The sequence below is a fragment of the Ixodes scapularis genome, unplaced genomic scaffold (assembly GCF_016920785.2).
Source record: "Ixodes scapularis isolate PalLabHiFi unplaced genomic scaffold, ASM1692078v2 PGA_scaffold2__306_contigs__length_199485367, whole genome shotgun sequence".
NCBI classification, from domain to species: Eukaryota; Metazoa; Arthropoda; class Arachnida; order Ixodida; family Ixodidae; genus Ixodes; species Ixodes scapularis.
This window is the reverse complement of record NW_024609857.1, coordinates 152,020,695-152,034,980: the sequence shown is the minus strand read 5'-3', so window position 1 is coordinate 152,034,980 and position 14,286 is coordinate 152,020,695. Positions and strand designations below refer to the sequence as shown.

Below are 14,286 nucleotides of genomic sequence, written 5' to 3'. Positions count from 1 at the left end.
ACGGAGATTGGGCGTTCTTCGTTGCACAGTTCTTTTGCGATGAAACAACCCTAAATTGTTTTTGGGGACACGCCGGACCTTTCATGAATATGAGAAAGCTCATTTTTGTTTTGCCATGAGTCGACCGGGTTGGGGTGTGTAGGGTCTTATTGTGATGTCTACGCCTGTTTCACTATTAGGCGAGCGAAACAATCGTGGCGTTCGTTTGTTTAGTTCTTTCTTTCGCGTACCACTCGATGGTTTGTTGACTCGCTGCGCTCGTTCCTGCGGAGGGTTCGAACTCAACATTGTAGTACTTCTTTGTAGTTCGGTTTTGTAGTGCGTGCGCTTGCTAGATTTGCTTGCGCGGCTGCTGGAGATGAAAGACATTGCCTCTGCGTTTTACCAACACCAAAACGACGACCACGGATAACCGCTTACGTGGAGATGAATGGGGGGATGCATAAAAGTAAATTTCATTTCATTTCATTTCATTTATTGTTCTCTCAGGGCCCGAAGGCATTACAGAGAGGAGTGGGGCTTTTTTTGAACGGAAACATATGGGTATAACGATACATAAGGCAAGACATAAAACAAAAGTTATTGAACATAAAAAAACTTAGTAATGGCAATTTTAAAATCAGTAGCATCAGTTATCGAGACTATGGGTGCAGGAAGGCGATTCCAATCTATTGAAGTTTGAGAGAGAAAGGAGGCATTGAAAGATGAGGTGTTACACTGGGCGACGCCCACTTTTAGATGGCGATTAGTTCGTAGCGAAATGTAAGATGGTTCTAAGAATAATGTTTGACGAAGTGTTGGATTAGAGTGAAAAATCTTCTGAAAAAGACAAAGCCGGGATATTTTCCTGCGAAGAGAGAGGTTAGGCAAGGAAAGGGATGCTTTCATAGATGTGACGCTGGATGTGCGATGATAGTTCGAGAGAATGAAACGAGCGGAACGATTTTGTATGGACTCAACAGCGGATGAAAGGGTGATACCGGGGTCCCAGATAGAGGCTGCATATTCCAGTTTAGTACGGACTAAAGTCTTATAGATTAGAAGCTTTAATGAAACAGGGGTAAGCGAAAGGTGTCTTTTGAGGTAACCTAGTAAGCGATTAGCGCTGTTAGTGACATATTCGACATGTAAATTCCAGGAAAGGTCATTGGTTAGATGCACACCAAGATATTTATAGGAAGTAACAGAAAGTAGGGGGGGAGTTAATGATGTTGTAGGATGGACAAGTGTTATTATGCCTGGACACTCTCATAGATCTACATTTAGATGTGTTGAGTTCCATATGCCATTCTGAGCACCATTGTGTGACGTTGTTTATATCAGTTTGAAGAACAGAAATGTCAGAGTCGTTAATAATTTCCTTATAAATGACACAGTCGTCAGCGTACAAGCTGATGGAAGAGGAAACATGCATAGGAAGATCGTTAATATAAATAAGAAATAGTAGTGGACCGAGCACAGAACCTTGAGGAACACCAGAGTTAACACTTGATAATGATGAGTTAGTTCCGTTGGCGCAAACAAATTGAAAACGATTTGTTAAAAACAATTCTATCCAATTGAGTATGTTGTTATCTATGTTTAAGTTACGAAGTTTGTGGAGAAGGAGTACATGGGGTACTTTATCGAAGGCTTTGGAGAAGTCAAGGAATATGCAATCTGTCCTGGAACCCCGGTCGGGAACGACGTGAAGGTCATGGGTAAAAGTTAGGAGTTGTGTTTCACATGAATAGAATTTTCGAAAACCATGCTGTGCTGGGTGAAAAAAAGAGTTCGAGTCTAGAAAGTTAATAAGATTGGAATATATTACGTGCTCAAGTATTTTGCATGGGATGCTTGTTAAGGAGATAGGACGGAAATTCAAAGGATTATGTTTATCAACGCCTTTGTGGAGAGGAATCACCCTCCCCACTTTCCAGTCTCCGGGTAGTATCTGTTGTTCAAGTGATTGGGTAAACAGTTTTGATAAGATGCTGCTTGAATACATTTTAGTATTTTTCAAAAACTTGGTATTAATATTATCCATGCCTGCTGAAGTTGATATTTTTAGGATTTCAATAATATTCGCAATACCCTCGCAAACAACAATGACTGGATTCATTTGCAGATACTCACAAACTGGGAGAACCGGATGGTCAGAGGTAATAGGTAGTGAAAAGGATTTAGCAAACTCATCATTCAATACAAAAGGGCACAAATCACCTTGAACTTCAACTCCGTCATTATCCCTGAGCGTTACGTCCTGACTGTGACTGGGGCTAATAACTTTCCAAAATTGCCTGGGATTATTAATTAGCATGAATGGTAGTGTACTGTTGAAAAAAGTGGCTTTCGCCTCCTCCACTGCTTTTTTGCACTCCGCGGCAGCAAGATGATATACTGCCCAGCGTTGATCATCGTTCGACATTTTAGCAGAACGAAATAGCCTTTTCTTTTTATTTGACAACCTCTTTAAAGTCGTACTACATGGTGACTGGGGTGATAGAGATATGCTTCGAAGGGGCACATGAGCACTCATAAGTGACGCAACCTTTATTTTGAATAGATTCCAGTTATTTTCAACAGAGCGCTCCTCAAAGCCATGTGTATATTTATCTAGAAAGAGGCATAATTCGTTATTTATAGATTCAAAATCCGCCCTCGCATAATTATATATTTTCTTAATTTGCTTTGGGTTGCAACATTTAGGGATATCTAACATGAAATGCAATAAAGAATGGTCGCTAAGACCGGGCATATGACTTAGTGAGGAGATAAGATCGGGTGATGTTGTTAAAATGAGGTCTAACAGAGATGCGGTTGTTGCTGTAACACGTGTAGGTTGCGCAACAATCTGTGAAAAATTAAACTCTAGACACATGTTTACAAACGCATTGCACTCTGAGGAAAAGTGATTAACGGAAGTACGCACATCTGACCTCTATATGGAAGGATAGTTTAAATCACCAAACAGTATCAAGGGTGCACTTGGAAAACTAGCTATGACTGCACTGATCGCATCTTGAATCTTTGGGACAAAAGTGGCACTTGCATTTGGGGGACGATAACACACCCCGAAAATATATTTCTTGTTTCTTATATTTAGACCCACCCATACTATCTCAAGTTCAGAAGCGATGTTGATATGAAATGTTTGTATGTTATCAGCTACCGCGATTAACACACCGCCACCGTTTCTTTCGTCCCTGTCATGACGGTACATATTAAAACGTTTCTGACAGCTTAATATTTCACTATTGCGTATTTTACTTGACAAAGAGGTCTCGGTGAGAACAATAATGTCCGCGTTAGATGAGTCGACAATTGACGATAAATCCTGGCGTTTATGCATAACGCTTCTAATGTTAGTAAACATAACAGAAATATTATTCACACAGATATCATTATTGGCTCTGTAACTCCTCTCTGATTGTTATGGCAAAACTGATGCAGGAGTGGAAATTCCGGGGTTACTACCAGATGAACTAACAATTGGAAGAGGTAATGCTTGGTTTGAAATTCCAGCTCCCTGTTGAGCTGAGGTTTGATAAGGTTCACGGAAGTTTAACTCGTCACAGAGTCTGTGCTAGATGTATATATGTAGCATTTATTTCCCATAACTAGCTTATCGAAACGCAGTTTGAAAGATAGGCCTTGAGGCTTTGCAAATTGGAGTAGTTTTCTTCGAGCAAGACGCACGGATGGTGTAAAGTCTTCACCCACAGAAAGGTGTGTTCCCTTGAATTTGTGCGCGTTAGAAAGTACCATCTCCTTATCTTTGTAGGAGAACGATTTTACTATGATTGGCCAATGTTTTTGCTGACTAAACCTTCTTAAACGGTGCGCTCTTTCGATGGATGCAAGTTCCAACCCTAATCTTTCGAGACACACATCAATAACAGCCTTTTCAGATTGTGCCCATGTTTCTTTGTCCGTATCAGGAATACCAAAAAAAGATAAGATTTGACCTACGGGCTCTGCTCTCTGCGTCATCGCAGCGCGCCCTGAGCTGAGATATCTCGTTAACGGCGGATGTTAGTTGGGGATCGGAAGTCGTACTTATTGTAACGCCGGACTCTTTTAACTTCGAAAGTTCGTTTTCCACCCGATTAACGCGTGTTATGAGGGCATTCACTGATTCCTCGGTCGTACTCTGCTTTAGTTTTAAATCTCGAACTTCCTGGAGGATATTGTTCTGACCTGTCTGTAGCGTCTGAACGATTTCAAGCACTTTATTAAGTTGTTCTTCTTGGGGTTTGGTCATGGGCCCGGGGTTAGATTCAATGTCCCCGCCAAGGAGCAAAAGCAGACTGTAACTAACACTTTCAACATACGTAGAAACAGAAACACTGGAAATGCTGAGACATTCTATGTACAACGCAAAACAAGCCTTGGGGCCAGGCAGCAAGAATAAGCACAAATTGTTGCTTTTGATAGCAAGGTATTTGAAGTCACTAACCTGTAACGATATCACAAAAAACTTAGGCATCTTGGTTGGGCAGTTGCTGCCTGGCCCACTGGTAGAGTCGAAAGATGCAGCCGCTTTTTTTTCAAGTGGCGCGGAATCCATGGTGGTGGTTGAAGGCGAAAGACTGATTTCAATCAGCGCCGTCGGGATTATGTGATTTAGTCCGTTCCACGTGGAGCACTGAAGCGATGACGAGCTTGTAATCTCGAAAACAAATGTAGTCGTCACCGATGTAACGTTGCCGCCGATGATCGTGTTGCCGTTCACCGCCATAGAGGACCACGTTGGTGCCAGGAACATTATCAGGAGCTGTAACGATATCACAAAAAACTTAGGCATCTTGGTTGGGCAGTTGCTGCCTGGCCCACTCCTCAATAATAAGCTACAGACCGAAAAATAGGAATTTTCTTGAATGTGGGCATATGCACTTCATGTCACCAGATGGTACGACCGTAGGCGTCGGTCGACGGCATCTTTGGCAAATAACAAAAAGCAACCTCCTGGGGAGTCATAATGAGCACTAATTTCGCAATGGCTCGTTACAAGCAAAAAAATAGCCTCACGTATATGTGCCAAAACTGGTGGTCTGCAGCACAGCTGGACGTCGATGTGCGTTTCTTCTGACAAGGATTGGCCTCGGAAGTCCCAACTACGTGGTTCTACAGCGCGTAAGATGTGTTAGTGCCTAGCATGCTCTGCTGTGCAGGCGCAAGTAAAACAGAAGTATTCTAAAAACAAAAAAAAAACAACATTGATTCTATCGTAAAATAATATCTATGCCCCGGTGGCACCCGCTGAATCGGAAAAGTCGATGGTTTCGAAAGCTAGGTCTAAAGCTTTAAAGACACTTAAGCTTCGCCTTTAAGAGTGGAACGCGATAGCTTTATCGCGCACCGTTCGCAAAGCCTTTTTATAAAAACACGCCCTAGTTCCCCAGCTGTGCACGCGTGAGTGCGTTGCCTAGTCGGTAGAGTCACGTGTGATGTGATGTCACGTGAAGCGTTACGTCACACGTGGCTGCGCGCGTTGCATTAAGGGGTTTTGAGGTTTAACCTACGCCGACACCAGATTTTCTGGGATACGAGCTCATAGACGCTATCGCGTTAAAATGAAGCTTTATATCGGGGTAAATACTCATTCGATAACTGCTCGTGTTCCCCAGAAACGTTCACTGCGCACGCTCCCGACTCCCATGGGACGGAACGAAGTCCAGGAACGAGGAGCTCCAAAGAAACGAGAGCCCTCTCCCGGTTCCAGCTTGCTTTTTACCTAGAGGGAAATAATAACCAAAATCATAAAAATCATGAGACATTCCACTCTGTGCACATGGATGTCCAGCGAAGCTGTTTAGCACAGGACATAGACCCGCCCCGAGGAGCCAGAAGAAACTAGACACGCGCAACGGGACCTCCACCCGGCGGAAAGTAGACACGCGCGGCGGGACCGCCACCCCGGGAGAGAGGAAGAAAAGAAGACTAGACATGCAGGAGCTTGGAACGACGACAAGGAGAGGGCGGTGCAAGCCTAGATATGGCCGACGTGGGTCGCACAGCGGCAAACCTTTGAGAAACGTTCATTATCTACCTGAGATTCTGCTGATCATGAAAATGGTACCTATTGATAACTAATCTACTGAATATACATAGTGCTAAATTACCCAAAGATCAATGAGAATGGAGGGAGTGGTGTTTCAAGTTCCGTATATGCCGGCGTCTGCAGCAGTAACTGTTCTAAAGCAAGATCCTAAAACGAATGCTATCTTGCACGCGCTTTCGTCAGCGCTTTATTTTTGTTGTTTACTTCCAATCGGTTATACGGAGAAGTCGAGCGCGTGCGGCGCTGGCGTCTGCAGCAGTAACTGTTCTAAATCAAAAGCCTAAAACAAATGCCATATTGCACCCGCGTTCGCCAGCGCTTAGGTTGGTTATTTACTTGGTATCTTTTATATGGGGAAGACGTGCGCATGCGGCGGTGCGAGCGTAAAGTTTTGGTAACTGCACGCGAAAAATTCACGGAACCATAGCCATAAATAGCTTCGCTGTAAAATGTGAGTTCTTCCCTCCACGAGCTCCGAGGGGAATCTGGTCGTACGCGGAGAAGTGAAGACCGCTGTCCTCTGTATCCCCTCGGTGGCATCTACGTGGTTGCAATGGCGGTTCCACAGTGCGCCTTTGCGCGAGTGTTAGGGAACGTTCCGCAGGCATTATACAAGCAACGGAATAAAATACCGTTTTTTTATTGTTTTTTTTTGACACCCTGCTTTATACACCTAATTTACGTTACGCACACTGTCAAATATTATTTTTTTTTCATAAATTACGGTACACAGGAAGTGGCGCCCTCGTTCAATACCTGCAAATGAATCCGAATAAAACTATTTCCATTAATTCTGCGGTTGGTTATATCTGAAAAACACAATATCGACGACATAAACAAAATGCAATTAAGTGCTGCAAAAACAAAGCATATGCTATTTACGCCAAAAAAAGCAATAAACTGCCATGTTTGACAATAAACAACTGCATTATAGACCGTATAACTGATTGCAAATTCCTAGGGGTTTGGTTTAGTGACAAACTATCCTGCACAACACAAAATGAGCATAAAAAAGTGACCTTTCTAGAGCAATAGGAATAATTGATAAGACAAAAGACCTCCTACCGACATGTTTGAATGTACAAATATACTAACCCACTTTTATCAAAAACTTCACTACTGTTTACTAGTTTGTGGCACCACGGTTACGACCAACTAAATGGACTGTGCTTCGTCCTCTCTCTGTTTTATACTTTCTGTTATCTAGCACATCTTACCAACACGCTAATTAGGAATTTAATGGACTTATAAGTTTACAAAAATGTATTTTAAGAATAATGGCCAACTCGAATCACGGTAGTGAAGCCGAAAGACTATTTGACACATTAAATATCCTTCCACTTTCTAGGCTTGACCATTATAAGCTTGGGCAGCTCATTCATAGAATCGGAGTAAGCGGCTTTGACCTCATTCCTGTAAATTTGTCTGAACATAATTTAAGGGCAATGAGTACATACAGACTACCATCTATTAGGACTAATACGGAAAACAAATGATACATTTTCAGGTTTCCCAGCTTTTAAATGCAGTCGGCAATAATTTCATTTTTTACTGGACACAAAACTACATTTAAAAAAGATCTACGCTCCTTTTTGATTGCCAATGAGTTGATAATTCTATAGATATGTGCAATACATTTTTAACTATTTTAAGCAGCATTGTTTGTGCATCCGTTTTATTACAAATCTTGTATACCTTATATTCACGTTTATTTTTAGATTTTAATGTGTGGACAATGACAAATTGCTATTTTTATATCTGTCTGGAATTGATGAATGTGTAATCTAGCTTCATTTTTATGATTTTTACCGAAAGTGCTTTTTTATTTTTATGTAGTTATTTTTTCGCTTGATGTCTTATATGATTTGTTTAATCTTTTTTACGACAATGTTTACACACAACAACCAGTAACTGGTAACATTAATGTGTGCTAGTATTCTCTCTTTAAAATTTCATAACGTGTGTGCATCCATTATCCCTTGTGTGTGTGTATATATGTGTATCCATTATATCTTTTATTCATATTTCTTCTCTTGTCGAAGTTTAGCCCTTAGTGCTGTGGCTGTTGACTCCCCCCCCCCCCCCCCCCGTTGGACCTTGGTCCAGCGGGGGGGGGGGAGTCAACAGCGCCACAAAAGGTGCGCCGACACGATCGCCTTTTGTGCCAAGGTACCATTTCAAGGAGTATGTACCCCTTGAAAGCAAAAATAAGCTGCATGATTGAATGAATAGGACAGTGAACGTTTCCAAACTGATATATCAGAAATAATAATAATCTAATGCTACAACTATTACTGTCTCGTACTGAATGCGAAAATCAAAATAAAATACACAAATAAATGTAATCGTCTTCCGGAAAACAACATCAATAATGTCAATAGAACCACTTGGGAAAAAATGTACATTAAAAAGAATTGGCCTATAGTCTATATTTCTCGACTTTTTATCTTTAAATTTCGCACTCTTGAACAGCTCGTTGACTTAATATCTAATATTCGGCAGGGAGATCATAGGATCATTCGCCATGACCACAGCAAAAAACAATGTGTCAAACCCTTCCCTCCTGCTGACGAAAACTGAGGTTGAATTTCTAAAATCCGAGATAAGTCCACCACTCTGACTTGTAGTTCGCGTTTTCTTATCTTCCCTTCTCTCCCCTTCTCCTCCTGGGTATAGTCGGCTGCTCGCTGTTGAAAGTTTACTAGTATGTTGTTAGCTGAATGATGTGGTTGTGTTGTCCCTGTTTTAATTGTTTTATTCTTTCTTTATTCATGACTTAAACCAACACGCTCTTCTACCAAGCAAGCTTAATATCTACTTTTAGGAAAACAGCAGCGCAAAAATAAGATGTGTGCTTCCAAAGAGAATCACTCTTACCTTTGTAAATTATGGTAGAGTCGAGATTTTTAATCTGAAAGGTGCATAGGTACTATATAATGTTAGGAACTTCATTCATTGTATGATATTGTAACGGGAATTTAAAAAACACATAATTCAACATTTCGTTTTTTCAAGGTGCTCCAAAGCCGCCCTGCTCGCTGGAACTGAATGAAGGTTTAGGGAAAGCTTATATGCAGAGATGGTTTTTCAACACTTCATCAGCTAGCTGCGAAATGTTTATCTTCGGTGGTGGCCCTGGGCAAAATGGCAACAATTTTGAAGACAAGAATGAATGCCGTAAAACCTGCAATGGTACGTAGATATTTATGGTTATAACAAGCTGATTAAAATATTCCTGCATTTTCAAGACATTGAAGAGGAGCCTGCTGAGCCCCACAGCGTGGACTTCGACGTTTAATTATCCTTTACAAAAATATATCTTACCAGGTTTCAAGATTTCAGATGTGGAATATATACAAAAAATACCATTTATAACCTGATATGGTATACATATATGCCAGATATAGCCTCATAATGCCAGATATATTTCGATATGCCTGATCAGGGATGGAACATTTCAAATCTGAGCTGGCATATCAAAAGAACCACACAAATCTGAAATCAGCACATGTTATATTTTTATCTGCGTGATTGGACCAGACAAGTAGGTTACTCCTCCCGTTTCTTGTGTTCACCCCGAAGCTCACTCAGCTTCGTCCCAAGGAATTGCATGATGTGCTGGATGTCGATGCATTCGTATTTTGCGTTGCCATACTTGGCAGATAATTAATAATGACGGAATAATAATAATCACAAATGAAGTTTTTAAATCAATGACTGGTATTTTTTATTTGCATGGGTATTGAGGGCAATTACAGAACTGTCTCTAGTGACGCTTCATAATTTCAGATCTTTTAATATATTCGACACAACTGTAAATCAGGTATAAAAATGCTTAGTATACGTTTTCTCATAATAGATGACTTAAAATAAGAAGCTAACCTCCCTAGCGTGTATCTGTTGACACACCGCCGCCTGCAGGAGGCACATTTTCGTGTTTTTGTTCTTACTAATTTTGATATCCTGCGCGCTTTGGTGACACTTCCAGAAACATACCTATACGCTTGATGGAAGTATTAACAAATTAAAGTGAAAAATTCTAATACAACGTTCAGTTAGCTGTATTTGCGTTGACGTCCGAACCATATGCGTAAAACAAAATTCAACATGAGAGCAATTTAGAGCATGTAACATATTACCGTACGTAGTAGAGTCATTATAGTGTTTTAAAAAAAAAATGTAGGAATTAATAGACGATAGGCGAAACTGCTTAAAGGTCTGGAAACACTGTGCGCACGGCCGTCCTAGTAACGTCAAGCTTCGGATTCTCGTCCTTTCCGAGGCTGTTCCAATGGTTGTGTTACAGCAACTTTAGGCTTCCGACTACCGATCACCTAGCGTAAATAATGTTAATCTGAAAACACCTTGAAATATTTTTCGAAGCACGTACGGAATGTGTTTTCCTTTTAGAGGCAGGAGCACATCGCGCACCATTTTAGCTCCATACTAATACACGCGACTCGATATTTGCTATATTTTTACGAATGTTACTGGCGAAAATTTTAATTGATCCGAGTTTTTGTGAAGTAATCTACCCCCTGGTATTACTTAGCAGGTGTTGGTAAGAGCTCAAAATTGTGTTAACTCGTTCCGATATCAGGAGTTGACGGGAGTCCCACCGGTATTTCTACAACCATGACATAAATACTTTATTTCGATGTAGATTTTGTAAAACCAGAGTTTCCCAAAACCACCCGCTGAGTTCTTTCGCAGTAAACAAAAAAAAAAAATATTTAACCAACGGCAAAGAAAAAAAAAATCAAATAAAAGAAATAGAGTTGACGCAAATTGCAGCCGACGTAGCCGGTGTTTGTCCACTGATTATCCACAGGGTCGGGCCGATTTTCGCCGCAACCGAGTTTGGTGCTTTAACTACTAAGGTGGACGTAAGTGACGCGATGGATTGAAGCGTTCAAGAAAACCGACAGCAAAACCCCGTTTCTGAGGAAGATTTGAGCTTAAAAGGACACCGTTCGCATGTTTTGTGTTTTACGTTCTGCATAGCAGCGTTCTAAATCTTCAAGAATACATGACCAACAAACCACACTCTCCTGTTTAGCATTAGAGGGATTGTTTGCTTCAAACTTCGTTTATCCACGCCAGATCAAGTGTATTGGAATTTCGGATACATAATTGGTGTGCGTTCTCTCTCCTCAAAGTAAATATTCTTACATATGAGCTCTTATTGTCGACTGCTAACCATATACTTTGCGAATTATTATTGGTGGCTTGATTTGTGGGCCCGTCCCATCTTTTTGCTTCGCCATCAGAAGGAATTGCGTCCACATACATTACTCTGCTTTGAAGACAAAGAAAAGGTCGATCCTACAACGGGCACAAGAAAATAAAATCAGTTCAGTAACAGCTCATGTGAAACTTGGCGAAACTATTTTGACTCAGTTCAGCAGTCAATATTTTAAAGAAAAGTGAACTTTCTTTACGTATGTACCTCGCTACCTCAGGAATCGATGTCGTTCGCCGCTTAAACAACGAAAGGTAGCAATACGTCGGCATCGCCAATGTAGGTCAATACGTGACCGCTTCTTTTGACGTGTCGTTCGCCGGTCCGGTCGTTGGTTTATATAAGTTTGTTGGACGTAGTTCTCTGTTCGCTACTGATGGCGCTGTGCGTTTCGCATATCGTCAATCGGTTAACTGAGCATAACTATATTCTTGAAAGGAAAGTGATATATACACAGTCCCCTAGCCAAATCAGCGAACATCTGATTGGATGCGGCTCGAGCGAAACTATAAACAATGCCCTTGAGTTTGCCACTTGTCATTGCGTTATTGCTACATCCATTCGGGCACATAAAAATGTGTTAAAAAAAAAAACCCTGAAGTTATATGCAAACCTATTTTATTCACGAGGACATTAATGTTGTCTCGGTGTACTTTGGAAAGGAAGGTTATTTATAGTACGAGAATGTATAATCTAACAACAATTTGTCTTTAGATTGGCGAAATTTCGATTGTTTTTGTATTCCTTGAAAAAAAAAGACAAAGATAAATCTAAATACTCTATTTACATCGTAAGAACTGTACATGTATATGCCAGGGAAAGCATTGGTTGGCTTGCATGCGTACCCTGGCGTCCAACATAATGATTGTACAAATTTGCTAAAGCACGCAATCCGCAACGCAAGAAAGACGCAAAGAGAAGGAGATATGAGGTAATATAAACTGGATGTTTCAGCGGACTTTCAAAATCTCCAAACTTCGGGTTTTGAAGAAAAATAGACTCTTTCCGGGAGCAAAACTCTAGGCAAGGAGGACGTCAGAGAGAAAACGACGTACTAACCAGCTCAAATATGAACCAAAATTACTGACCAAATTTGTATTGGTGGAGATGAACGTATGGCTCTAATTAGCAACCTGCTGATCATCATCAAAAACTACAAAACCAAACTATTTATTTTTAAATGTAGGGCAGGGGCAGTATTTTACGGAGTTCGAATAAAAAGCTAAACTTGGACGTGTTTATAGAAAACATCTTCCTATCGAAGCACCCCTTTGTGCCAGCGGCCCAGCCTCCCGGTGGCCGAGGTGCGCAACGCACTTTCGCAATACATCCTTTCATCCTACAAGGGAGGTGAGGTGGTAGCTTCGCGCCGTGCACATGTGGGGGCAGGACCGCTTGGAAAAGATGCACTGCGATTAGAAGCCGAAGCGAAGAAACGGTTCCAAATTGAGCGGTTTTTTGGAACGTCGTGAAATGCCTTATATCCTTCTAAAATTAATTGATTTAGCTGTTTTCGATATTCCTAAAAAACTTTCTAATTAAAACTTTCTGCATTTTTACCAATCAAAACCGTAATTAGTATAATATAATTAATTATTCAGCAAATTGGTATTTATTTTACAATCCCTGACGCCCGCTATGGCTTGCAGTTTGTTATCGGAAGGAATTCCTTTTTTCTCAGCGACACTATTAATACAGATGTTTGAAAAGTTTCGCTGAAACACCCGGTATATCCAGTTGCATATACAAGTAACGAACCACACTGTTAAATTGTATATCAATTTCTATATTAAATGAAGTTTGTGAAGCCTCTCCGGAAGTCAATTAAAAAAAGAATGTATTCTAATATGGCTCTTATTTCTTAATTCTTCATAAATTGTATAAGCCTTCGGAATAACGAAACTCTCAACGCGCCTAGGTTCGGCAGCTTGGTTTATTAAACGTGGCAACAGAGCGACTTACATCGTATGTAAACCAACGTGCATGCTGAATAATGCATGGTTTAACACGGTAGCGCTTTCTATCTTGATCTTGTGACAGCATAACTGCTTTATAACATATTTTTTGCCTTCAAACAGGTTTCAGTTTATACAGAAGAATAAACATCACGGTGGAACAATAGTGAGCGCTTGGAATTCCACGTCCTTATTGCAACATTCAAAGAATCTTCAAGCAAGATGCCCCAGAGTTGTATAATAAAATAAAGTGCGTACAGTTAAAAAGATGAAGAATTAAACCACTATGACTAGTGTGGACACTTTATGTAGTTAAAATTATATTTCAGTTACTTTCAGCGAGTTTTATTTAAACACGATGAAACTTAACCATTCAAGCAAAATGTAAAAAAAAATATATATATAAAAATTGAAAGCTTTTTAGTAACAATTTGATCCATAGAGTACGCATACTTAGGGAACCATTTAACGCAAAGAATAGCTCGACTATCAAGATTATGTAAAACTATCAAATAGGTATAGAACGAGGAAAAGATATCAGAAATAATGCAATAGATAAAAAATAAGAGTAATATATATTAACGCACAAGACTCAGTTACTCTTTACAATAAGTGTAAAGTCGCCTTTTGTTTTGAACGTGCGGTTCTACTTGATGTTAAGAATATGAATGCATAGGGAATCTGGTAACGTGCAAAGGGTGTTTAAGGAAGTGCTACTCAATTATGTTTTTATATGGTCACTTGGTGGGTTGATGGTAGAAAAGCTTTACTGCCAAGACTACTTTCAACTACCTATTTTTTACATTATGCGTAACTACAAAATATTGAAAGAGTACCCGTTTTTAAATCCAGTGATATGTCTACTTGTGAAGCACCCCATGATAAATTATCCCTTAATAAACTCTAACTTCTACAGGCTGCGGTCTTAAGGACTAAGACATTTAGTAGTCCTTGTAAAATTTGAATTCCAAACGTACATACCTGCAATTGCTTGCGCGAACGTAGTTTCGCCACAAGTTTTTTGTCTATTCTTTATCAGAAATCTG

General features: G+C 40.3%; 1 protein-coding gene across 1 annotated transcript in view; it reads left to right on the top strand.

Moving 5' to 3' along the window:
• LOC8042831 (boophilin-H2) overlaps positions 1-13,407 on the top strand; it is a 43,121-nt gene extending 29,714 nt beyond the window's left edge. The window contains exons 4-5 of the mRNA XM_029985821.2: positions 9,059-9,235; positions 13,364-13,407. Of these exons, the coding sequence (XP_029841681.2) occupies positions 9,059-9,235; positions 13,364-13,407 (221 nt within the window). The remainder of the gene's footprint in view (positions 1-9,058; positions 9,236-13,363) is intronic.
• The last annotated feature ends 879 nt before the right edge of the window (positions 13,408-14,286 follow it).